Here is a 25,446-nt window from a genome sequence, read left to right on the forward strand (position 1 = left end):
GCAACAATTCCAGGAGCCTTGCAGCAGGGCAAATACCCTGCAGGCTTTTAGGGCTTTTATGCTCATGTTGGAAAGTCACTCTCCAAAGTGCTGTTTCAGATCCCATTGAGGATTAAAGATATGCATTAAGGTACACGACTGAATCTTTTTCTGCAAAAGATGATAATACAAGGATTAATCTCAGGAAAAAAAGAAGATTGTAATAGCTGCATCCCATCTCTAAAGTTTTCTAAATGGCAGCACCGTCATGCAGGTGCAGATAAAGGTGTTTATGTTTTCTGGCAGAAAATATTTAGGCAAACCTAAATCCTGCCAAACCACGTGGATAACCCATTGTTGTAACTGAAAAGCGACAACAATATGTTATCCACAATTGTCAACGCCACCTACTCTGTGATGAGAACAATGAAATTTCTGGTAAGGAAAAAAGCAAAACATAAAGATGACTCATATAAAGAAAGCATGAAGACATGTGCCCTGTGTCCACTAGTGAGACAAGTAAAGATCTCCATAACCTTAGGATCTTGTTTGACTTTGTTCATCCTCGTTTAGGTAAATGTAAGTCATTAAAGTGTACAGCCATGTTGCTTAATGTGGGTTAACAAGTACGAAACTATCTAGTAAAGTCATGATTCATGGTAGTACTTGTAAAAAGCAGCATATATATTTCTGAGGTATGTTACATTTGAATACCATAAGATGCATTGTAAAGTTTCTTAACATAAGCAGTCTACTTTTCAGAAGCGCTGAGCAGCTGTAAATCCTATTAACTCTGATGGGAGCCATGCCACTGTAACTTAGTGGTATCTCTCCAACTCATTTACTCTTGTAAATACACTTACTGATGAGGACATATATGCTTCAATTGTAAACTACATTCACAGCAAAATTTAAATATAATACTGAACAAACTAGCTCACACTTTCTGCTGTGTTTAAAGGATAATAAGAGATAAGCAGCTTTACACCACTTATATGATGCACCACTCAGGTATCTAGGAGCAGAGTCATACCAACTCACCTGGCTAGTACTGACCCAGGTTAAGTGGTTATTGCTGTCAGTTGTTTGCTCATTCCTTTTCCCAGAGGTTAATGCCCCTTTCTTATATAAGTTATCTTTCTTTTTCTCTTTTTCTTTTAAACCTAGACCATTTCATGGAATTGGGTTAGAAGGTAGTCAGACAAACAGTGAAAATGACAGGGCTCAGAAAGAAATAACCTTTGGCAGTGCTGAGAGTGAGGCAGGAACATCCAACTGGGAACAGTAAATATTTCAACCCAGCTGATGGTGATCATGAGCAGGTTAGTCTGCCTAGCTGCGTCATGCACTGACAAACTCCATACATCAGTCACGCTCAAGAATGATGACTTCAGCATGATGCAGGGGCAGAAAAAGGGCATCCTACAAGGATGATCAAAAGCATAAAAACGAGTTTATATACCTTAGCCTGGTTAATGTGCAGCAAAGAAAAGACCAAGAGAAAACAGGATGGTTCTTCATTAAGGTATCAGAAATGAATAAAAGGAAGAGAAAACAGACATTTAAACTATAGGATAAGACTTTCTTAAAAACAAATGGGTACAAAATTCCCATGAGTCAGTTTAGGCTAGAAATTAGGAAGAGGTTTCTAAACAGCACAGAAAGTGAGGTTCTCAAAGAGCTCCTCAGTAGTTACCGTTATTACAGCTGCCAGACAAATGTTCAATGTAACTGGACACATTTGCGGAAGAAAAAAATGCTGTGGTTGCCTACAGTATCTCAATGTCCCTTCCTATCTCAGGTCCTGCACCACTGCACAAATCCTGACTTGCAAGGTGCTGCACGCGGGTGCCCAAGTGAAATCCCAGGAGCTCCCCAAACGGACACAGTCTGTCACACAGACAACGGGGGGAAGAGCAAGGCCTACACAGTGAACTCAGTTTTCTTGGTAGAGAATGCCAATAGTATGATTGAGGGGCAAAATTCTTACTGATTTTAGAACTTGTATATGGAAAAAATGGTAAGCAACTAGAGACAATCAGTTGCACAAAAAGTGAAGAGTTTGGTGTGAGTGAGATTTAGCAGGTTTTGTTCTGATGTCCTAATCAAGGCTTTGCCATGTGTTATTAAACAGACATAATTCTACATTAGATTGTTAAGACACCAGTGATAATCAGGCCAGCAAAGTCCAAATTTTGAATGTGTGAAAAAGGAGGATATGCAAAGAAGAAGCTCCAGCGCAATCTTGTTGGTGTTTTAATTTATTTTCTCTAAAGCATTTGCAAATGAGGATTTTCCCAGCATTTGAGAACCCTTGGTGGGGCTGAGGTGGGAAAGACCAGCCTAAAGCAGTAAATGTTTTAACCCAGATCATCATCATCATCAACTGTCTAGAAATAAAAATAATTATTTTGTTTTCACATTTCAATCTCTGTAAAAATACAAAACTCACAGGGCCATCTATACTTCAAAGCTATTTTGGATTAAGGTAGTGTGGGAATTTACACTCAGAGCTACTCTTGAATATCCAATGTACAGTCAACTTTCACTCCAGAGTAAGACAGTTTTTCCTGACTTAACTTACTCCATTTTCAAAGAGGGGAATGTCCACACATGAATTTAATCTGGAATAGCTATCCATGAAGGCAAACCCTAACAGCTAATATTGGAAAGTGAATTTGTTCTCAGTACTTGCACACATAGCCTACCAACACTCGCTCATATACTCGGTTTTATGCAGATGAACATAGGTATCAGATTTCACGGGGTTACCAGCACATGCCAAAATATTTACAAGATTGGGGCCCTGTTCTGTGGAAAGAGATGTGTGGTGTGCCCTGAGAGTACCACCTTAAAGAAAAATACTAATCTCTAGCCTGAATGCTAGCATATCCCATCATCTCCTACATCTCTCTGATGCCATTCCAGTTGGCTCTCTTACATTCACAGATAATTCACACATGTTCACTCATACGCAAATACTACATCACCCCTTCCCCCTACTACGAAAGTCAGCCAGCTGTTACAGAATTCAGACATTCATTAACACAGTTTACTGTCTGACACTGCCAAGCAAAATAGAGACAATTAATAATAATCAGGACTGAAGGGTCTGAGACAGCTTATGAGCAAAGGCTTGCATTAGTTGTTTAAAAAAAGGACAAACTTGCTCCCCCCTTGAGTGATAGGGAACAAAGAGCGGTGATGCACAACCAGGGAGGAAGGAGCCCCTCTCCTGGCTTTTGTAGATTAGCGGGTGAATGGCAGAAGCGGCAGGAGCAAATACCTCTTTTCATTTGCTCAGGCTGTTGGAGAAGAATAGTGGCGCTTGCCAGCAGAGCTGCAGCTGGGCTCCCGCTCCCTTTAATCACCGCGTATGACTGCGGGTTAATTAGCTGCCATTCTTAGCGCGATTTGTTGTTCTAATGAAGATTTGCATAAATGTGAGACTACTGGGTAACTGATACTTGATTTTTTCCCGTCACAGAGGCCAGGGGTGGAAAACTCCCCCAGCCCAAGTGTTTATGTTTGTGGGGGCTCCAGTGTTGCCTTTCCGTTTGACCTGATCTGCTTCTGCCTGCTGAACGGTGAACAAAGGGCTCAAAGTTGCTTATCAAATCAAGACCTCTGTTGGGTTTCTGCCCTTAAAAAGAGGCAGCCTAGTTAGATGAGGAGAGGACAGAGGGCTTAGAAAATTACTACTGGCTGGTAGCGAGTAAAATACATATATGTATGTCTTTACATGTGTATATATATACCTATATGGGTGAGTGTGTGCCTATACACCAGATGTGTCAAGATATTCATAAGTGCTTTGTCCGCTGTGAGAAGGAGTAGTCAATTTAAAGCAGCATATGCAATTCAGATGGCAAGGAACATCTAACCCAATAATTTGGTAACGGTAAAATTTCATCAAAAATAAAAGGCACAAGCAGTGCAACAAGATCAGAAAAGAAGAGGCTCTAGGGTATCAGGCAATACACTGAAAAGTAAGAACTCCTAAATTTATGCAAGCCTTCTACTAAAGTACATCACGAAAGTTCAAAGTTAATAAAAGCAAGTATCTAGCGAAAAACAAGCAACCTAAACGGAAAGCAAAAATGACTCAGTAGTTCACATCTACCTGCCATCAGCCCCTCAAATGAGGGGAGCTCACACTACAGAATAAGAAATTGCATGCATACCTCCGAAGTTCATAGGAAGATTTTAACCTAAAACAGTAACAACATCCACAACTACTATGTATTCAAAGGGAATGTTTACATTGAAAATGAAATGTCATAAAACTTTTCAGTTGCAGTCATGACAACACTTACAGTTATTACCTTGAAGAGACTAAAGAGAAAAATAACTTCCCGTTTTTAGTATGTTTACTTGTTGCATTTGATAACACTTTGTGGGTAACTGTTCGCAGTGTTCCTCTTACATATTTGGTCTGCTTAAACTGTTGTTTAACAGGGTCTTTAAAATAGTCTTAGGGAAGATTGAGGAGGCACAGGTAGTAAACTGCTACATTTCGGATCACTACTTGAGACTGGCCAAATTTCAAGCTGTATCTGTTTAAAGACAGGTGACACAAATGAACAGGTATGTATTTCCAATTTCTGACTCCCAGCACAGCTTTCCTGTTACGTTTTGAAACAGCCATTTTTGCTATTAGGAAACTACCAGCCTTACAGCAGCATTTCTGTAGCTTTTCACCAGCTCTCTAAGAGAGCTGAGCAAATACTCATTTCTTTTCTTTCTATTTTTGTCACCAACCTGCCTGACTTCATGTAGGTACTTTTTGGGGGTAGACACTACACAAAGTCAATCTTTTAGCATGGTAAGTAGAGAGTATCCAACACCGCTGCAATAACCATGCCTGAAATGGTAAGCTAAGTCTCCTCTGCAGCTCCGGCTCGTAGTTGGAACAGCGAGGATTTTAATGCTACATGCAGTAACAAACCCACATGAAAAAAAAAAAGCCGGTTGCATTTTGGTCCACTTTCACCTTACTTTGAGCTTTGCAATAATTTAGTCCTCCATTACTGCTTTTGATTCGGTCACTGATTACACAAGAATCTCACACTCTGCCCTTTGAAAAGCAATTCCTTAGCCCTCTGGTTGGGAGGAAACTTTCAAAATAGGAAAGCTAAAGATCTAAAAATCACACAGCAAACTAAAAAAAGAAAAGCAAGGTGTAGAATAACCACACCAAACCAGCAGTGTGACCTGTAAGCCGATCACCTAATTTTTATTTAATAATCCTTTCATGATTTCTATATACTATGATTTTCCAAGGCTACATTACGAATAATTCATTGGTAAATAGGGTAAGAGAAAGAGGAAATTACAAATCTAGTGGTCAGTAACAGAAAACAAATCTAGAAGAGCTGAGGGAAGAGGTTAAGTGCTATGCTAGTTAATAAGAATGACAGCTTGCTTTGAATACTCATACTGGCTGTCCAAGATATTGAATAAACTTCATTTAAATTAATTTTCATTATTTGTAGAGTCTGTGTTAGACATCTATCATTGTCACTACTATTAATATTCTTTCCAGAGACCATATTATCAGCATATTTAAATGAAACCTTTCCTTTTCAATATTTATTAACTCATTAATATTTCTTGATACTAATATCCTGGTTGTAATATCCAAATTAATGCCTACTACAAGGTATTTCCTACTGATTTAATTTCTTAAATTAACAGATTTTTATTCTCAGGTACTAAAAATACACTTGAACTCCTAAAATTGTGCTTTCTTTCTATACAATGCATCCATTTAACAGAACGAAATTTAAACCTACATTTTTGTCCTTTTTTTGTAATATTAGTAAAACAATGCACCAGCCAGGTCCTAACAGCCGACAGACTATGAAGCAGGAATGAACGCAAAGGTGAAAGTTGTTCATCTTACCCGGGTTGCAGTCTGTGAGAAGGGAGCAGATGGAGAGGAGAACTTTAGAAATGGTTAATGCTGGACTCCAGTTGTCTTTTAAAATGTCCAGGCAGATGACACCTTGGCTGTTAATATTACAGTGATAGATTCTTGTCCGAAACGTTACCTAGAAAAGACAGTGTGTCTAAGTACAAAGGTCTTGAAACCAATAATTATATGACTATTAGGCAATTAAAAAAAGAATGAAAGAACACTTTGCTTTCCTAGCTGAAATGACAGTATTCTGCTACTTTCAGTTAAAGATGGAGCAAGATAGAAATATTCATTAGAGTACAAACTCTGCCTCCTCAGTTTGTGGCCAGCAGAGGAACTGGTTTGCATGCGATAAAAGTGGGACGTGTTTCCCAAGCTTCCTGTTGCCTCAGTTTCTCCAACCTCATGATTTTTGTACGGGGCCAAAAAAGCTCTTCCATCCACTCATCTGGACAGTGTTGATGACTTCAGACTTTTAAGGGAGGAAGAAGAAGATACTGTCTTCACTGTTCAGCATTTGACCCAGTAGACTGAGCTAGAAAAAAAAATTGCAGGCAGGCATCACATTAGACCCCACTAGAAAAAATAAAATAAAATATCTTTGAGAAAGGCAGCTCAAAGAAGATGGTTTTATTTCCAAATCTCAAGTCACAGTTGTGTCAGCAGGCTTTCTTAGAGACATCTTATGTTTTTTGTGTTTTACTTTTGGGATTTCCATAGCCATTCTGCATCATATAGTCTCTGCCAGGTGATCCTGTACATAACAAAACTGAGGAGGAGACCATTTTACTTCTTTTAGCCAGGAATGGTGTGTTTCTGCTTAAAGTCAAAAATATAGGCCTTTTATTTTAAAAGAATTTCAGCTACAAAAGTCGTCACTGTCGTTCAGAATAAATAGTTGGACAGGAAGGGAAGGTAAAAAAAAATCTTGGGTGTCTCCACCAAGGATTGATTTCTCCATCAGTTCTATTCAAATGACAAGTCAAAACAGATGTTTTCATGACATGTTCATAATATCTAAAATGAAGATGTACAATTTCAGTGGTCTATCTCATCGGCAACAATAACTTCCTGTCAGGAGACAGGCTGCTTAGGCACGAGGCAGCAGCAGGCAAGCATACTGCTGGTCTTAAGCAAGCGTCTTCTTCTCCAGCATTGGATAGTGCTAATAACTGGGAGTGCTTATGCACCTCTCCTTACCCAACCACACCAATAAATCTACTTCAGGACAGTAATAGGTACTGGTGATAAGCATGATCCTATTCTGAATTTATTCAGTAACAAAAGTCGCAGTGATTTCAGAGATTGAGATTGAGCCATTTATCAGTAAGCAGAACAGAAGATACAAGTATATGCCCATTTTGATTAAGTCTTTCAAGCAGCTTTGACAAAATAATAGAAAGAAAAGGTAGTTTTCTAGGTAGGGTTTCTGGTATTACAACACTACATTCAATAAAAATTACTTTTTCTCATAAGTACTTTTTCACATAGGTCTGAGAAATCACTTCTGGAGCCCTAGTGTCATGATGAGTGAGTTATGTCACAAAGACCCCAAAATAGCAGGTTCACCAGCTTCTAAATATATCTGTGTGTAAATGTATTGTCAATTAATAGGCTAATTGGATGGTTTGCTGCTCCACACCCTAGATATTTGTAGGTTTTTTTCCCTTTTTTTCTTCTACAATTGTAGTTTCCATTATTCTTTTCTGGTCTAAGTGCTTTGCTTCTGATACTTTTGTAAGAATCTAAAACATTTCTTGCACGATGATCTCAATTCCTCCAATCACTAAAGGCAGAAGATCTACTTTTTCCCATTAGAACTCCAAGTACATTCAGCGTCTGCAGTGAGGGATGTCTTCTGGAAGATCAAGAAAGTAGTATTCAGTGATAAAATTAAATATTCACCTACAAAGGGAAGTTATTGTGAATGAGGAAGGGTTATAAATACACAGAAGTAGCAAACAGTCTTACAGAAATTGCATGTAAAGGGTGCCCACAAAGGGAGTTGGCGTGGAGGAGCACCCCGTAAATTGTAGGTCAGTGTTCACTAAGTCCTCAGATAGATTAACTTTCAGGCGCTATTAATACTTGAGACATAACCAAATTAAGAAATGCTTTATAGCAAGATGTCCCATGACTCAGGCAAACATTTCAGCACCTGTTTCATTTTAAGTGTTATATACTTACTTCTCACTACATAATTAGAATCAAGCTTTTGCTTAATTATTTTTCCTGAACATGGGTGCTTTCCTAAACTGATTAAAAATGTGAGGACTTTTTCAAGTGGTATCTGAAAACACTGAGTACTCCAAAATACAACGTCTCTCTCAACGCAAAGGAAAGAACACGGAGCCCACTGCATGGATTAATCTGTACCCTCTAACTTGGTTTGAGGTATCAGTCAGTCTAAGCTTCTAACCTGCTTATGCGAACAGCATCGATCTGAGTGTATTTTAACTTGCAGTTGTTTTACTGTCAACTTGGAGGACAGCTACATAGACACATATTCCCTCGACTTAGTTCCTTTTAAGCATTGATGTAGGGACTATGGGAGTCTGACTGGCTTCAGAGAGCCTCTGGGATGAATGAAGGTAGTTCATATCTTTCATAAACTGTTCAGCACTCCTTTGTCATCTTAGGCTATCTGTGCAGTGGATAAACGTAGGTAGTATTTTGCCTGTTTGCAGTTGGAAGGCTATTTTTAGAAAATACTTAGACCTGAAATGTAGTGGTTTTTTTACTATGAACACATCTTAAACCCATGACACTGAGGAAGGCACCCACTCACAAGATAAGGATGCTGCTTATCACTGACAAATATGTCGCCCACTCACCAAACATGCCAGTGCACTTAAAAATGCCTGTCTAAATACACAGAGGCATTTTAACAACAAAAAATTACAGCTTCCAGAATTTCTGAAGAAGCTGTATTAATGACAGCCTTAATACACCGGGGAGTAGGGACTGACAGTAGAAGGTAGTTTTGCCAGCAGATGCCACAGAGCTTCCCGGCCAATGATAGCAGCAGGCACTCTGCTCCCTGGGCTCGGGTTCCCCAGGTGAAGAGAGGACCTTGAGGAGCCAAACACAAGCGGAAGAGCCAGAACTGGCTCAAGAGATTGCCATGTCCTGGGTCAAACGGGGAAATGCCTGCCCGCTACTCCCCTACCCATTGAGGCGGTGTGGCAGGCTGGTTTTGGGGCCAGTGTAGCATCAGAGACGCCGGAGTCGGCGTGCGAGGAAGCAAGGCACCTAGCCACTATGCCTGCTTTATAGTGGAGGCAGCTATATGGAAACCTGCTATCTTCCCTCACCTTCTGCATTCTGGCCCTGGGGCACTTCCACACCCCCAAATCTGCTCAATTTCACATTAAATTTGTAACAAACGTATGAGCTATTATGAAAAAATAGGACCACTAGGCTATTCTGATCGCACTTCTTTCCACTTTTCCATGCCCTCCACGCCGGAGAAAGGAAAGGGTGGCATGGGAAGGCAGCGCGGAACGAGAAACACATTCTCAAACAGGTATTGCCCCAAATTGCAGCTAATCTGGGAATTGCTAAAATGCAACTTTCTGGAAAGTGTGAGACGGAGGCAGAGAGTGCCAGGCAGGAATGGAGACTTGGAGGCTCTTCCCTCCGAACTGCCTGTGGCTAGGTATACCCCTCCCTTTCCTATAGACCCCGCTGCATGTGATGTTGTTTACCATATACATATTTTCAAGTTATGCAGGGTCCTCTCTGTTACATATGTAGAGAGAAATTAAGTGATACTTCCTTTCCTGAGGAATTACACTCCCTTTAATATGGTCATATTTTTATCTTTGATGCCACTTACATGATTCCTATATGGGAGACAGTCTAATTCCATTTATCCCCTGACAAAAACACCTAAACAATCCCATGCAGAGGCTCAGAGGTTGCATGGGTGTACAGCAGAAGTTATCCTCAGATAAATGAATGGTAGAGGAGTTATTTATCTTTATTTCAAAGGTAAGTGTCCTCTATGGATTTACTCCCTTTGATTCTACAGTTTAAGAGAGTATCTCATTTTTGTTGAATACAAGTGCTGGTCAAAAAATGTGAATTACAGGAAATAGGGAAAAATAGGGCTATCTTCTGAAAACTATAAACATACAATAAAGAAGCTTTTGAAAGGTAGTGATAAGGATTTTAAATTCCATCAATTTTGGAAACAAATAATAGCAAATTCACCTGTTTATCTATTCAGGGTCGCTGAATGCCAACCCTTCTGAGTACTGTAAAATAGAATTAAACAAATATGAAAACTTTATAATGTCTCTGAGAAGAAAGTAAGGTTATTTATTTAAAAGGAGAGAGAAAATGATCAGAGAGAAAAGCTATGAGTGGCTGTTCATTGAATAAGCTTTAAGACAGAGGAAAGACTGTTTTTAAAACCCAGGAAGGGCAAATTAAGATGGATTTCAGTTGAGTGATCGTAGGCAAGCCACTGTAGGGAAGATAAATTGCAGCTGGATCTCAGAGAGTCATTTTGAACATCAGTTTTCCAGCACGATTTAGTCCTACAGTCACTCTCTATCTCTGTTGTGAACTTAACATTTCAATGTAGGTCTAAATCCGTCGTGGCGTTACCAGCCAGGTGTGTGACTTGCCTAACCTCTGCTGCGAGGTTGAGGCATGTTAAGGTACCGCAGCTCTCAGAGGGCTGGTCCCACAGACACACACGGCTCATGCACTTCCAGACTCCCCAGAACTCAGCTCAAAGCACATCCATCCTAATTCCCTTCAAAACAGCATCTGGAGGAAGAAATGATTCTCCAGTTCTCCCATCAGCACACAAAGGGTTACAGCTGGCCTCAGGAACTGCATTCTTCAGCCTGCTTGGGTCCAACCCCCACCTCCTTGTCTTCATTCCTCCCACTGAGGCTGGGCAACTGTGCAGAGAGGGATGAGGGAGTCACGCAGTCAGCAGGGGAATAAACAGAAACCAAACTTGTTTGCAGGGCCGAGGCTGGAAGCAGGACTGAGATCCCAGGGCTTTCATTTGTGCAGCTCTGCAGAGTTCCTTCCGAGCTCCTGCATTTCCTACAAGGGCGCACTCCTGCAGTCCCTCCTTAGATGCAACTTCCGCATTTCTCAAATATTCCCCAAGAGTTCTGTTCTAATAAAACTGTGGTGGCACTACCTGAAGTGGAAGAAGCTGTACTGCATACAGAAAAGGTTATATATATATTAAAAAATATGATGCCCTTTATAATGATGTTCATGGAGCTCAGGAGGGAGTAAGTAGTTCCCATCTCAGTTTTTCAGACTTTATGAGCAATAGATTTGTCTGCTTGAATAGAAAAGTAATAAAAACAAGATCAGGCCTATACTCTTTAGTAATATAAGAACAACGACTCTAAAACAACCTGAATGAAAAATGTCAATAGCTGTGAGTGACACAAAGTTCATGCAATAACCTTTATGTTAATTAGCATCCTTAAATTTCTTACAGAGTGCATGTCATTTAATCTACACTCTACCCAGCACTGAAGCTGCATTTCTATGACAAGGAGATCCATCTCTGTTTTCTAACACAGAACTGTAGTGCACACAAGAACAATCACTGAGATACCTAATGGATTATTACATAAACATAATTAATGACTGACCATACGATGCTCACCATTAAATTGACCTGGTTAAATATATGCCAAGAAAGGAACTTCAGCCAGTTCATAGAAAACTTGCTCACACCTAATTTTAGTAGGTAAACAGTAGCTATAGTTTATTATATCAAAGGAAGATATATCTCATCTGCATTAGCAGGAAAGGATAACTTGTAACTACTTTTATTTGACCTACAGAAAAATCTGATATGCAAACCATCCTGGGGTTTCTGTAACAACATGGACTATGTGAAGCATATCTAGTCAGAATTAATAACAACTAAAAAGGCTTATAACAGCATTCATGTGAGTTAAACTTTAATATCATCCAAAATGAAACAGTATCCAATTTGAGTTATTATCCAATATGGTAAATATGAAGCTGAACTTACACCACCTCATTGAACAGACTGTTTCAGCAAAAAGAAATACAAATTTAAATAAACAGAACAATGCTGAACATCTACTTTATATAAATATACTTGTAAATATACACACAGACTTGATAGCAGAAAAGGGAGAGAAGGATTTTGCTAATAAGAGGTACCTGAGAGGGCAAGTAAAAATAATTCTTTTAAGCTGTACCAAGTTTTCTGAAAATAGCAGAAGAGCAGGAGAGAACAAAGGAAATGGAATAGTGTCCAGGTTAGAGAGGTTCAGGACAGAAACAATATTGCAAGATTCTCAGAAACATCACAAGCTTTCTCTGACAAAGTCAATATAAATTTTTATAAAATTATTTTAATTTAACCAACACAATCTTTCTTACATTTAGTAATTCCATATGGAATTAAAGAATAAAGTCATTTTATAGAGAGTAAAATTTTTAAAGATTCAGTTGTCATTTAACTTTTACAAAACAACCCGCCCCTTTTCACAGTTTAAAACATGTAGGCTGCATCTTCCAATATATATTTTCTTTTCGAGTTTGCCAAAGTGCTCTTTCACGTGTGGTTTACAGAAATACAGCTGTTCTCGTCTAAACGTGAGTAAACCTATCCCACAGCAAGATTTCTATTTTGTGTAACAAATCATATATCACAATGTGACAAATAGTAGTTGGCTTTTTACTTTTGTTTCTACTTCTGCTGTTTCTGTAAAAACGGGGCTCCTGGTCTTGCTCAGGGAAACAAGGTTGGAGAGCGGGAAGGGGCACCGGGCACAGCGCTAGCAGATGGCAAGGTATGGACAGGCTGCAGCAGGCAATTACATTGCTAAATTTTATTCTAAGAAAACTTGGCTTTTTTTTCTCCCCCAATTCCTTTGGATATTTAGGGGCTCACTACACAGGGACTTCTAGGCAGGTTCACCTCAGAATTGTACAGACTTGTTTTCGCTCTTAATCAGGACGCCTTTTTGTGGTATGCAATAATAATATATATAAAATTCTTTCTCTCACATCTGTATAAATGTATGTGTACGTGTGTATGTAAAAAGGACAAGAAAGAACATTAATACATGATGCATTTTTAGGTCACATATGGATTTTATGCAGCAGGAAAAAGTGAGTGATATGATGGAAATTAATGCCATTTCTAAAAATACTGAATATCCAATAGAAATCACATGTTCTCTTTTGAAAGTAAATTTGACAGGCAGCATGCAAACCATTGCTGTGAGGCAGAAGACATCCCCCACAAGATGCTGGACCTCTACAGACCTTTTGGGGCACTTAATATACTGGGTATTTATAGCAAATAGGAAGCAATGATGGAACTTTCCAAGTTTTGGGAGAGAAAACAGGAAGGGTGTAGTTGGATAGGCTCATTTTCAGTAAGACTAAAGAAGTAAATGGAAACCAGTGATATAAATTAGTATATTAAAAACAGAATGAAAAAGGTGGCCATTCACTGAAAAAATTGGCAATTTGATTTGGCAGTCACTGGAAGAACTATCAGATAACTGAATTCAAAGGAAATCTCAGAGATTTACAAGGTGCTATCCTATCACATGTGACTTCTGCATTTATTGATAATAAAACACAGTTCTTGATCCTTTGCTCAGCTTTATGTATTTCTGCTTGCATCTCTATCCTCCACTTTACATCTCTGTGATTCCATTTTGAAAGAGGTTAAAGTTTCTTGAGGAGTCACCTAGGTCCAATCTGCACCGAGCTCCAGGCTGTACATTGCCATATAGCGCTTCATGTATTACCTGAATGCACATGGTCTATGGACCGGACAGAGTTTCATAGCAGGCAGTGTGTGTGTGGGCACTGCCCGTAACAGGTTTGATCCCCAGCAAACAGCTGCTGGGGAAGAGCAGGATGAAGGCTGCTACCTTCAACACTATCCTGCCAGCGCTGGGTTGTTCATTTGTGCCTTGCAGAGGCTCCCACGCATCCGATTGCTGCCTCCAGTCGTCCGAAATCTTCACTGGCTCGGAAAGCCTGCCACCTCCTCGTGCTGTCATGGACAAAGGATCCCCGGGCCGCTGGCAGCGAGGAGGGAGAGCGCGCGGGGGCACGGCACGCGGCAGTGTGGGAGACGGTGGCAGAGGGACTATGGGGAGAGGAGAGTGGGGAGGCGGGAGGTACCGAGTAAAGCTGCGAGCGGTACGGCATGGCAGCGAGAGCTAATGGGATGTGACAGAGGCTACGAGAGAAGTATGATGAGGCAACCGCATGTAAGGGATAACAGTGACAGCAGACTATCATATCTGAAGGCAAGGCAGAGGACAGCGGTATCTCCGGGAGGGTAAGGGAAGACAGGCTGAAGCCCTGCTTACACCAGGGCTGCCGAGATGGCAAACAGTGGTGATCAAATAGGCTGCACTTAAGGTTATTTCGAGATTGAGAGGTTGGCATGTAAATTGTGTTAATAGTGACACAGGCAATTTAAAATAAGCAAGAGAAATACATTAAAATGTGATTTGTAACAAAAAAGCATCAGTACTCTAAAAATAAAATTTGGGAGGACAAGTAGAAGAGGTGTCATGCCTTCTGAGGTTCTTAGGTTAGTAATACCAAGGAATATTTATTTTTTTTCATATGCCCTTAGGTAATTTCTAAGCACAGTTTTTCTATTATACTGCAGATAAGGAAAAATGTCCTTAACAGCCAATCATATATAAAATAAATATGAAAAAGTAGAGTAAAAGCCAGGAATAAACAGAACTGCCTATCATACATGAGACCGAATTTAACAAAAAGGTAAAAAATTTGTAGTACAGGAGAAGGATTCCACATTTTGTGCATACAGATTAGTGTTATATGGCAATTACATATAAAGCATTGAAGAGATGTTTAATACCGCCATCAAGACCAGATTGTATAGATACTGTGTATGACATTTACAAAGGAAGAAGACTCTCCTAGCAGAATAGCAGTTGATTTAAAGCAGCTCAGCTTTCAAACACTGAGAACAATTTTTCAGTCAGTCAACAGACATATGAGATTAACAAGGAGGAAATGGAGTTTTGTGTTATTCCAATTTTGATTTAGAGGTGATTTAGCATATTGCGGCTTTCAAGCCCTCTGCACAATTTTTCGGACAGCTGAGATTAAAGTCCCTAGCAAGATTAATTGTAGAGTTGGGATTAAGAGATTTTATAATCAAATAATCAAAGAGATTTTATAACTCAAATTCAAAAAAAAAAGCTAGCAGAGTACTAGGATAATGATAGATATATCCATATTGTATCAGCTACAGCTAAATTGAATTGACACTGTAATAGACTGAACGCAGTCAAATATCTGAGTAGAAGTTATTAATAAAGATTATTCTTGATGAAAATGCAGACACCACCGTACTGACAACTCCTGGTGGGAGTGTTCTCTTGAAGAGTATTCATTTTTTTACAAACAACTGTATGAAAGACTGTGATAAGGTTTCCTGATTTGTAAAGACTTCCTGTTCTGCAGGGACAGTATGGAGGCTAATGAAATTAACCCCCTTCCTTTGACACCTATAGCATATATAACATTGTTAATTTGTCACGATGGCTGAACTTCAGAAGATCTCAGATTAGAAAAGTTTGCATACTTAGGGAATTACCAGTTTCTGAGGTGAACCAAAGATAAAAATAGGCTGACTGAAAGATGTGATACATCCTATCCATACATATATATATATATGTATACACACATCCACAGATAGACACACACATACATACAAGAGACATCTATCATGTATGTACAGCTACATATCCAATTCAATACCCTAGAGAAAGAGACAGAGCAAGAGGGAGAGCTTTCCTTTGTTAAAGCCAAAGGGGGAACTGTCTGAATCCATTAAGCATGAAAAGAAGATAGTTAGCAGGAAAAAGAAATCTCAAAGATATTTCTAAAAAAGGTTGAGGGGTCATTAAGGCATTGGAGAAATACAAGGTTATTTCCTTGGCAGGCCATCCAAGTATTTTCACTCATTTCTTTAAGTGGCTGCTCAGAACAGGCCACAACTTTCTCTGTTCCTAAGCCCACTGCACTACAAGCGAGATAATATATTTTGGGGCTGAAACAAAATCTCACCTTATAAAATGCGGCCTGAGTTTGTGAGCCAAGACTGAAGTCTCATCAGCATCTGCTTTTGGCAGAAGGTGAGATCATGTGCACACACTGTGACTTGTTTTGTCTGTTGCATACCTTCCTTTTGCTTGGCATCTCAGAAAACCAACACGATGCTTTAAACATTAGAGGATACAACTGGAAAGAAAATCAGGATACTGTAGGGTGCTTGATTTCTTGCTGACTCAGCCAACTGGGTGCTCAGCTAATTTCCGCAGCGTTGCAGAAGCTTCTTCGCAGTGGAAACTAGGAAATGTTTTAATTGATTAGAGCCTCCCAGAAAGCCAAAGCTAATTTGTCAGTTCTCAGATGAGCTGTTCTAAAAATCTTGTTATCTGGCTATATAGATAAATAGGAGATAGTTTGGGATGGCCCTCTGTCACTTATGTTCAAGCTGCATCAGTCACAGGTAGGGAAACTTCTTTCAGAAGAACAACTTTCTCCTCTGCATGAGTCCGCTGCAGTTGCGGGTGAGGCAAAATGCCATCGATTTAAAAGGAAAGCAGGGCTGAAAGGGTCAGTGACCTCTGGCTCAAAAAGTCTGGAGTCCAGTTTCAAGGCATGAGACCAAGCTGAAAGACTGAAATAGACTGACTTCAAAGAGAAAAAAATTGAATGCTATGAAAGCAAACTAAACCATGGCTTACCACAGTTATTTTGTTGAAAAATAGCTTAGTTTGATATTATGCTTATGACTCAACTTTAGAGAGGCACTGATAAGTAAAGACAGACAGAAAGAGAACTATTGATCTGTAGGGGAACGACTAGCTGGTGCAGACTAGAAGGGAAATCTGGTGGTAATAACGTTTGGATGTACAAAACTAGGAACATAAAATGGACCACATAGAGCAATTAGAGGATGTGAAGAGCAGAGATAAAATTTTAAAATCTTAAGAGTCTGTGTTGTTGAAGGCTACAAAGGTGTAAAAGATGAAGGAATAGTTAAATAGCTTAAATCAAAGTTTTAGATAGACATTTTTTCTTTCTTTAAATAAAAACTGAATGGATGACTGATTTGGCTTCTTTTAAGTGATAAAGCAAGTTAACTATCAAGAAGAACAAATGAAGATGGGATTTCTAAATTTGTTAAAACCCCAAATCATAGGTCCGTACTTCTTTTCTTCATGTGCAAATGTGCTCTCAGATTTTTTTTAATTAATGTTTTCCAAAATGCAGTAGGGTGCAAAAATGATCAGAATAAGTATCAGCAGGGTTTAGAGAAGGAACTGGGATCCTTTAGAAAATATTCAAATCTTTGTATAACATAAACCAAACAATGGCTACACCATAAACATATTCCACTTATAATAATAAAAATGAAAGACACTTAACATTATCCATAGTTCACTTTCAATATATTTTTCTTAACTGAAAAATTATTTTTCCCTTCCCAACATGCAGGTGCAACCTACACGTGTAGGACAACAGAGTACACAACATCTGAGAACAGATAAGGCAAATGGATTGTGGAAATCTTTCTGCTGATTTTAATAGGCTTTGGATTAGGCCCTGCAACAATAACTGTGTTATGTGACATAGATATTTGCCTTTGGAACCTTACGCTGGGTCAAGTAATTGCATCTGGGAAATACAGCTTCTGTTTCTTCCCAGGTCTTTGTGGTCACATCTTTGGAAGATCAACTTTGACAGTACTCATTTAAATGTTTCCTTAGTTCTAGTAAAAGAGGGATAAAAGTGGCCCACAGAAATCTCAGGAGGAATGTATGAATTCAACCATAGCAAGAAACGTGGTTTAGACTTTTTCTGTTATGTACTTACAGGGATGTTACCTTGCCAGCATTCAGGGATACATTTTAAATCTTTCTCAGCACATTCCACAGTTTTGTATTTTTATCTCTAGGTTTTTTAAGATGATACAGCCATGAGAAGTGGGCATAAACTTAGAAAAAAATTTAAGATTATTTATTCTCATGACCCTAAGAACTATGATTTTAAGAACAGCACCAAATACCACAAATCTTGTGGTGAAGTGGAAGAGATGTCAACACCCAGTGACACAGATAACACTCTATGGTGATTCCATATGTTATGCCCTACCTCCTCAGCACATTTCTTATGCTAGAAACAAGTGTTTGGAGAGCATATTTAACTATCATTTCCCAACAATGTTGACTGGCAGCAGTTACCTTATGACAAATAGTCATCTTCCCACACTGCTTTATTCAAGGGACTTCCCAAAGTATTTTAGCTATGAATCAATCTCATAGGGTCTGGAAAATATATGTAACAAAATAGCAACAGTTTAGGAGTTCCTATAGCAGGTCTGAAGACAGGGGTTACCTACAGCAGTGGCATCAACTGACTTGAATAAGAATCAATATGTACAAAGTACGTTAGTGAAATATTAGTTAAATCTGACACTAGTCCCCTGTGCACGTGCTCCTTATTTTCTTACAGATAACAATTTCCTCCGTCGTAAATACTGGCCTTGTAGTAATACAATACGGCATCAGCAACTCTCTTGTTCTTTATCAAGCAATACATTTTTATATGATTTATATGCACACATTTCTTACAAAGACAGTTGGGATCAAGATAAAGGCAGACAAAAGATCTACTGCAAAACAGGATAAAAACCTCCTCTTTGCTTGATATTTCATCAACAAGCAATGCACAGCTGCATTGCTCATGTCTCAGAATAATACAGCTACCAAACACAACTGAGTGTGAATTGCAGAAGTCTTTACCTTGTGGTGAAAAAGCAAATTGGACCTTCACCTTCTACTTTAAAAGGATGCCTATTGCATATATTGCCTCAAAACTCAACAGTTACAATGGAGAGAAGGTCAAAAGATGTCCCTCAAACTTGTACTTCATATCTAGTCCTTTACATGTTAGGTTTGGATTTTTGAGAGCAGTGGTATTTTATAACCAATAAATCCATTCTGTGGATATGCCAATATCCAGTAAATAATTGTCTCTTTAATTTGCTTGGAGACTGAGTGTAACTCTTGCATTGCAACTACTACAAACAGACTAAGCCAAGCAAAGAGGCAAACAAAAGGGACCTGTCAAGATGGAAATCCACACAGCAAGTGAGAAGGCCAAAATGGTGCAGGTCGGGAAGGAGGTTTGAACAAGGCCAGGGAGCAGAGCATCGCTGGATCTCTGTACCCAAAGCTTTAACTGACTGAACTAGAAGCTAGGGCTTATAAAGTCCAAATTAGTATTTCGCTGTGCAATTACAGTTATCTAAACCAGAAAATTTGTAGTCCGCAAGGTGTACAAACCCCTATAATGCTTGTCATGACCTCACAGCTTCCCTAAACTGGAACATCAGAAATGGGAAACAAAATAACCTCATCTCTAACACTGCTAAAAGTATGCAGTTTTGTCCCACCTTTACGTCACTGGTTGGGGAATTGCGGTGTATAGAAAGGCAAATGTATTGAATTGACATCTCTTTTTTTGTTTGTGTTATTTTCTTTTTTAGTGTTTCTGATAATATCACCAATCTCAACTACCATAAAAATTATTGTGGCATTAAAATTCTGTTTATAAATGCTTCTCTTTCAGTTATCTACTCACAGTAATCAGGAATCTGCTAATCTCTCTTTTAACGCAACACCCTTCTGTCGTAGACAAACACGGCATATCAACCCTTTCATAAGTGTGTCAAAAAGAACATAATTTTTTCCTCCATTACTCCTCCTGGGGAGCTGTCCCACAGCCTCACTCTCCCCACTCGTAAGGTGAACAAGTAACCTCTTTTCACTCTGTTTCATAAGACAGGCCTATCAATTTATCCAATTCTATTAATAGCCCTGCTGGGTAAATTTTCCAGTTTCTATGAGTGTTATTGACCACAGGTGTCAAGAATTGCCCTCAGTGCTCTTGATAAAGTGCTTTAAGTGTCTTGTATTTGACACTAATAATTCCTTACATTTCCTTACAGGAAATGCCAGAAGATGCATCTTATGGCTGTATTTGCCTTTGCTATAGATGAATTAGACTGATGGTTTATAATAATCCTGTGATCAACCAATATACAGCCCCTTTTTTCCCCCCACTTCAGAAATTATTGCTACTGATTATTGATGACATTTTGCACTATTGCATTTTACCCCATTTCTGTTTCACCCATCCTCAAAATTGCTAGGTTTCTCCTGTATGGCATTCTGAGCCTACCTATCTACCCCTCATTGGTGGTGACCTCCCAACTTCATGTTATTGGCACAGCTCTTTGGTACATTTCTACATTTTTGCTTACTGCCATTACTGACAGACTCAAAAAAGGAAACCATAAAAAATTCTACAAATCATCGTCTTTCAGTTCAGTTTCTTGTCTTTGCTGCCATATGTCCACATTCTTCAAGAAAACTGATGTAAAGCAATCAATTATAACTTCACGAACAGTAGAGTATTTTGCATCTGCAGCAGTAAGTTTTATGGGGTGGTGCAAAAGGTGTGCATTTTGTCAGACTGCCATAGACTCCTGGTGAATGATAGGGGTCAACGGGAAAGATTAAGTATCGTCAACTGCTTACAATGGATGCAACACAAATATAAATGCTTTCATACTAGAACCCAAATCAAACAAATAACTGCTGGAAGTTATGTAACCATTTGCTAAATAAATCCATATCCGTCCAAGTACACTGGAGACATGCAGGAAAATTTTAGGCAGTTATTTAAATTCTTTCTGTCAAAATATTCAGTTTGAATGATCATTATTTCCTTCAAAGTTTTATATTTCAACTTATGGTTGTATATCAACATACACATTAAAAAATATCACAAGGACAGGACTCCTAGCAGACTTTTAATATCCTCCTACTAACCTTAGGTGGTTTAAAAGGATAGTCCGGTGAAAAGGTAATGTCAAGGAAGAAAACTCCGCCTTCGTATACAGACCCTGGAGGCCCCAGTATAGTTGACCTCCATTCATAAATGTTGTCTCCTTTGGGTCCAGCACTAAAATAGAAAACAAAAACATAACATAACAATCACATACAAATAAGAATATCTATCCATCAGTTATGCTCTACTAATAGTAGTGCAACAACGCTGGAAGTTAAAATTATGTGTGTTTATTAAGTTAGCCTGGGTTAACACTCATAACTGGTGTCCTTAGCTCGGTCAGTGAACTGGTGCATTCACGCAGAAAGAAGTATTAAAATCACTGACTTATAAATTATTCAAGTAAATACAGAAAAAGTCCTAACTGTCTTATCTCAAACATTTTAGGGGGCAGATGTGCAGTATTTACAGTACAAGGATACAGAGACTTGGCTGAGATATCTTGCCACTGTCTCGCCTTATGAGCTATCCTATTTTCACCTACCTCCTCATCCACCTACCTCATCAGTCAATAGCAGTATAATCATACAGCACACGATGTGCTAAAGACTTAGCACTGTATAAATGACCTTGTAACCGCACTTTCTAAGTCACTATCCTAAGCACTCCAGTCACTAGTACAGAAAGCTGCTTCACTCTGCAATTGTTACACTATCTTAAAAAATGTATAAATAGAAAGCAGGTTAAACTGTAGGATTATGTTAATTCAAACTCCTCATTTAAAAACACAGCACTGAAACAATATTTAAAATATCCAAAGCAGAGTCTCATATGCAGAAAAAGAAAAATCTCTCAGCCGCATAGTTAAGTCCTGGAGAAAGCAAATTAAAAACTAATAAAATTTTGCGGCATTACTTTTCTATAAGCCAAAACAGCCTTTTCTCAGACAACATAATGCTTGTCCAGGGAAAGATATATTTTACCCAGGGTGGCCTCTTAAGGAAACTGCAGATTTCTTTTTGGTTCACAGCCTACTGACACAAGTCACAGATACAGGACCTGAATTTTAATTAGGATCAATCGGGATGGTGACTTCTGGATATCTGGCTAATATTTTTCACAGGAAGGCAGTGTTGGTAGATTTTTCAAATAAATGATGCAGTATTTTCTTAAGGCATTTCTTGTGAAACAATTCTTGTTATGTTTGCAATAAAGATTTCCACAGTATGCAGGGGTTTGTGAAATAACCCTGTGTGTAGAACAGATGAAAGCTCTTGGCTACGCTCCATGCCTCACAATGTACCCAAGGCATACAATTATTATACGACACCATGTCATGTGCACTGCTCAACTATTCATTTTGTTCACTGAAAGTTAATAAAACCTCTTTCACCTGAAATTCCTTGGGCTCCCTTCATTAAAACTTCTGACTGCATGATTCCCTGCATACAACTGAGCGACTTAGTACTGTGCAGTGTAGTTCATTAGTCATGGTACCTACATCAATTTTCTATAATAGCTCTTAATGCTTCTTGGCTCTCTAAACTACGTGCTTTCTTAACAAAAATGGGTTAAAGAGAATATAATATTATGGAACATTCATTTTGTATCAGCCTCAGTAACAAAACTGGCAATTGTTTTAAAGATAAAATCAATCTTTTTAAGGATCACAGTAGCGAAAGTGCTGCCATCCATTCATCCATCCATATTTCACAGTGTCTATAATACATCAGGTTGCTAGCTGCCAAACAAATTTAATTTACCCAGTTCTCAGTTTGCATTAACCTTTGAATAATAAAGCACAGCTGAGACTGCTGTAAGAAACAAACCAGAGAATGAATAATTAAAACATCTTCTCTGCCTTTAGAAAGACCAACCCCAAGTCAACAGGGAAGCTTTAATTGTGACTGAACTAGGCATTAAGGGGCTGACTGAACTCTTTATAAGCCCAAACAAATGCGGAGCTACACCACTGCCATTGTATACAAAGTTCACAGAAAGTAAAGCCGTAAAAAATCAGGCAGCTAGTTCAAACAGAAGAGGCAAGAAGTAAGGGCAGTCTAAATTTTACAGAAGAAACCCTATAAGTGAAGGAAACCCTTTCCCATTTTCTGCAGGAAAATGCTCTAATACTTGGGGAAGCAATGACTCGGTTGATGCCAGCAAGGTTAAAATGGAAGTGATATAAATGTCAATCGTAGAGAAATGCTTGGAAACAGCAAGTAACAAAAGAAAATCTCGCCTGTATTCGTGTTCATTTAGCCAGCAGGGGATGGTTGGGCCCTCTATGGGTCTAAGGGAGGCCCACTTTTTTTGATCAGATGCTAAAACTGTCTCTGACAGTGGCATTTTCATAACTTACATTATTTTTATTTGTTTTGCCTATTTAATTGCATTAACATTTGAAATAAGCAGTCATTAACTAAAATAGCTGGAAAATGCTCCCTCTGCCAGTTGAACTGTTTCAGCACGTCCAGCTACAAGCCCAGCCAGCCTGGTCACATTTTGTGGATGCTGATTAACATTAATTGAAGGTTTTCTTCGCAAATGAGAGATGCAGCTTTATTAAGTATTATTATTAATTTAAAGAATAGCTTGAATTGTAAGAGTGTGGGAAGACTGCTGTTATAGGACAGACTTTGCCTGTTCGAGTGCTTGCTGGCAGCAAGGCTGTTCAGCCAATGCAAAAATACCGATTCCTGTGCACAGTCAACAGCTGGTATTAAGGGCAACAGCATGCACAAGCATAACATTTTTTCACTTGTACATTAATAATACAAAAAGTTTGACAGGTGTATTTCCTTGTTTTCCTTCTCTCCTAATTGTTAAGCCTTTTATTTATCCACATTATTGGCAACAAGAATGACAACTTTACAGGCTTCACCAGAGAAAACTTCCACATGTGCAAGCCCTCAGCCAGAGCCTTATTCTATAAGGTTTATAATGCAAGAGGATTTAATTGCCCATCTCTCCACATGGATATCTGCCTGGCACACTGAAGCCCAAATGTTTTACATTCGGTGTGATTTATATTCCAGCTCTATTAATGTTACTGGCAACTGAATCACAGATCTCAAAGAAAGTAAACTAAACATCCCAGCGCTTGAAATTATGTTGTCTTTGGAAGGATGGATTCAGATGTGCACCCACTCGGCAAAGGGCAGACTAAATCTGTCTTGAACTGAGCTGACCCAGAGCCAGAGCATACACGTGCTGCTTTCCACTAACCTAGTGCTAAATCGGTCAGTTTCAGGGGAGAAATAATGATGGCTCTAGCAGCTCCAGGTGGAAATGGCTGAATTATAAAGATAAGGTGGTTTGGATAAGGACAGATCTGCTGTCAGATCTGCTGTCAGATCAGCAGCTTGACCTCCAAATATGAGCCCTGATCCTTAACCCCTAGTGACTGTGCAGAAGAAAGAAAACGCTGAGCCCAATGGGAAGAATGCAGCGTTATTCTGAGCCGGTACTCCAAACATTTCCAGCATATCTTCCAGGTGGGAAGTGTAACACAGGACTGAGGAGGTGCAGCTGAGCATAAAGGCTCATGAGACTTAAAGTTATCAACGGCTTGTCAAGAGATAGCTCTCTCCTGTCATTATTCCCTCAAAACTGACAATACACTCCCCAGAATACTGTCTGTTTTACCCGCTGGGGAGGCTTTGCTCACTGGAAGAGCTGGGGGTGGGTGGACATCAAGCCAATCTCATTTATCCTCTTTTAGAATGACATCAGTGTGGATATATGAAATTACAGACAAAGAAGTCAATACACATAAAACAGTCCCCTTTGTATTTATTCTCCTTTGCCTCTCCTAATATACCTCAGTTCTGTCACTGCTTCCAACACATATAGTTGCAGGTGAAATGTATGCACATCAGTTGTAGTTAGTAGCAAAATACTTCAAATGCTACTATAATTGAATCCATTTTACTTTAAATACGCTGACCGTATTGAGTATTTTCTATTCTCTCAACATGTTTTAGGCAGGCAGTCACTTGAAAGCAGTGCTGCTAAAAGCTGCTTGTCCAGTACGATCTTCATAAACAGCAAGCTTTGACTGCATTTCGAATGTACTACAATATTCGATTTAAAATGACGTATCAGTAAATTAACAGGAGAGTTGTACGAAAACTACAGCATCTATGAGACATAATGTTAAAAACCTATCCAGAGAAGCAATGAAAACACTGCTGATTTTTAGTTTCATCAGAGCTGTGTGTTTTATAGAAATGTACTCATTTTCCAGAGCTTAACTCAAAAAAGCGAAAATACAAAAGGCCAAAGAAATAAAGATATTCCACATGTTTATCAATTAGTCATATGGAATGAATTGATCAAAGTAATGTTGTTATTTTCTAATCTAACTTATATTTCTTGATGAGGGATTGCATCCTTCCCCTATGTTTTTAACTGGAGGTAGCATAATCTCATACTGTGTTTCTGCTGATGTGGAAAATGAGGACAAGTTAACGTCTTCCTTTGCATTTCTTGCTGGAATCCAGTTTTAAAGTGTAGCTGTACTCCTTAACGAAAGGGAAAGGTAAACCTGCAGCATAAAAAGAAGCAAGAAAAGCAATTGTAACTTGCAGGCTGTCCAGTTCCGACAAGCTAACAGCCTTTGGAGGGAAGCAACTGAGCTAAATAAA

General features: G+C 38.9%; 1 protein-coding gene across 4 annotated transcripts in view; it reads right to left on the bottom strand.

Moving 5' to 3' along the window:
* The window catches only part of LOC112983815 (ubiquitin-conjugating enzyme E2 E2), a 251,703-nt gene that overhangs the window by 58,262 nt on the left and 167,995 nt on the right, over window positions 1-25,446 (bottom strand). For all 4 annotated transcript variants that reach the window (XR_010387613.1, XM_064506212.1, XM_064506211.1 and 1 more), the window contains exons 4-5: window positions 20,839-20,971; window positions 5,885-6,032 (exon numbers count right to left, since the gene is read on the bottom strand). Coding sequence is in view for 3 of the 4 variants with exons in the window: in XM_064506212.1 (XP_064362282.1) it covers window positions 5,885-6,032; window positions 20,839-20,971 (281 nt within the window). In the remaining variant the exon portion in view is untranslated. The remainder of the gene's footprint in view (window positions 1-5,884; window positions 6,033-20,838; window positions 20,972-25,446) is intronic.

The sequence above is a fragment of the Dromaius novaehollandiae genome, chromosome 2 (genome assembly GCF_036370855.1).
Source record: "Dromaius novaehollandiae isolate bDroNov1 chromosome 2, bDroNov1.hap1, whole genome shotgun sequence".
In the NCBI taxonomy this organism is placed as follows: domain Eukaryota; kingdom Metazoa; phylum Chordata; class Aves; order Casuariiformes; family Dromaiidae; genus Dromaius; species Dromaius novaehollandiae.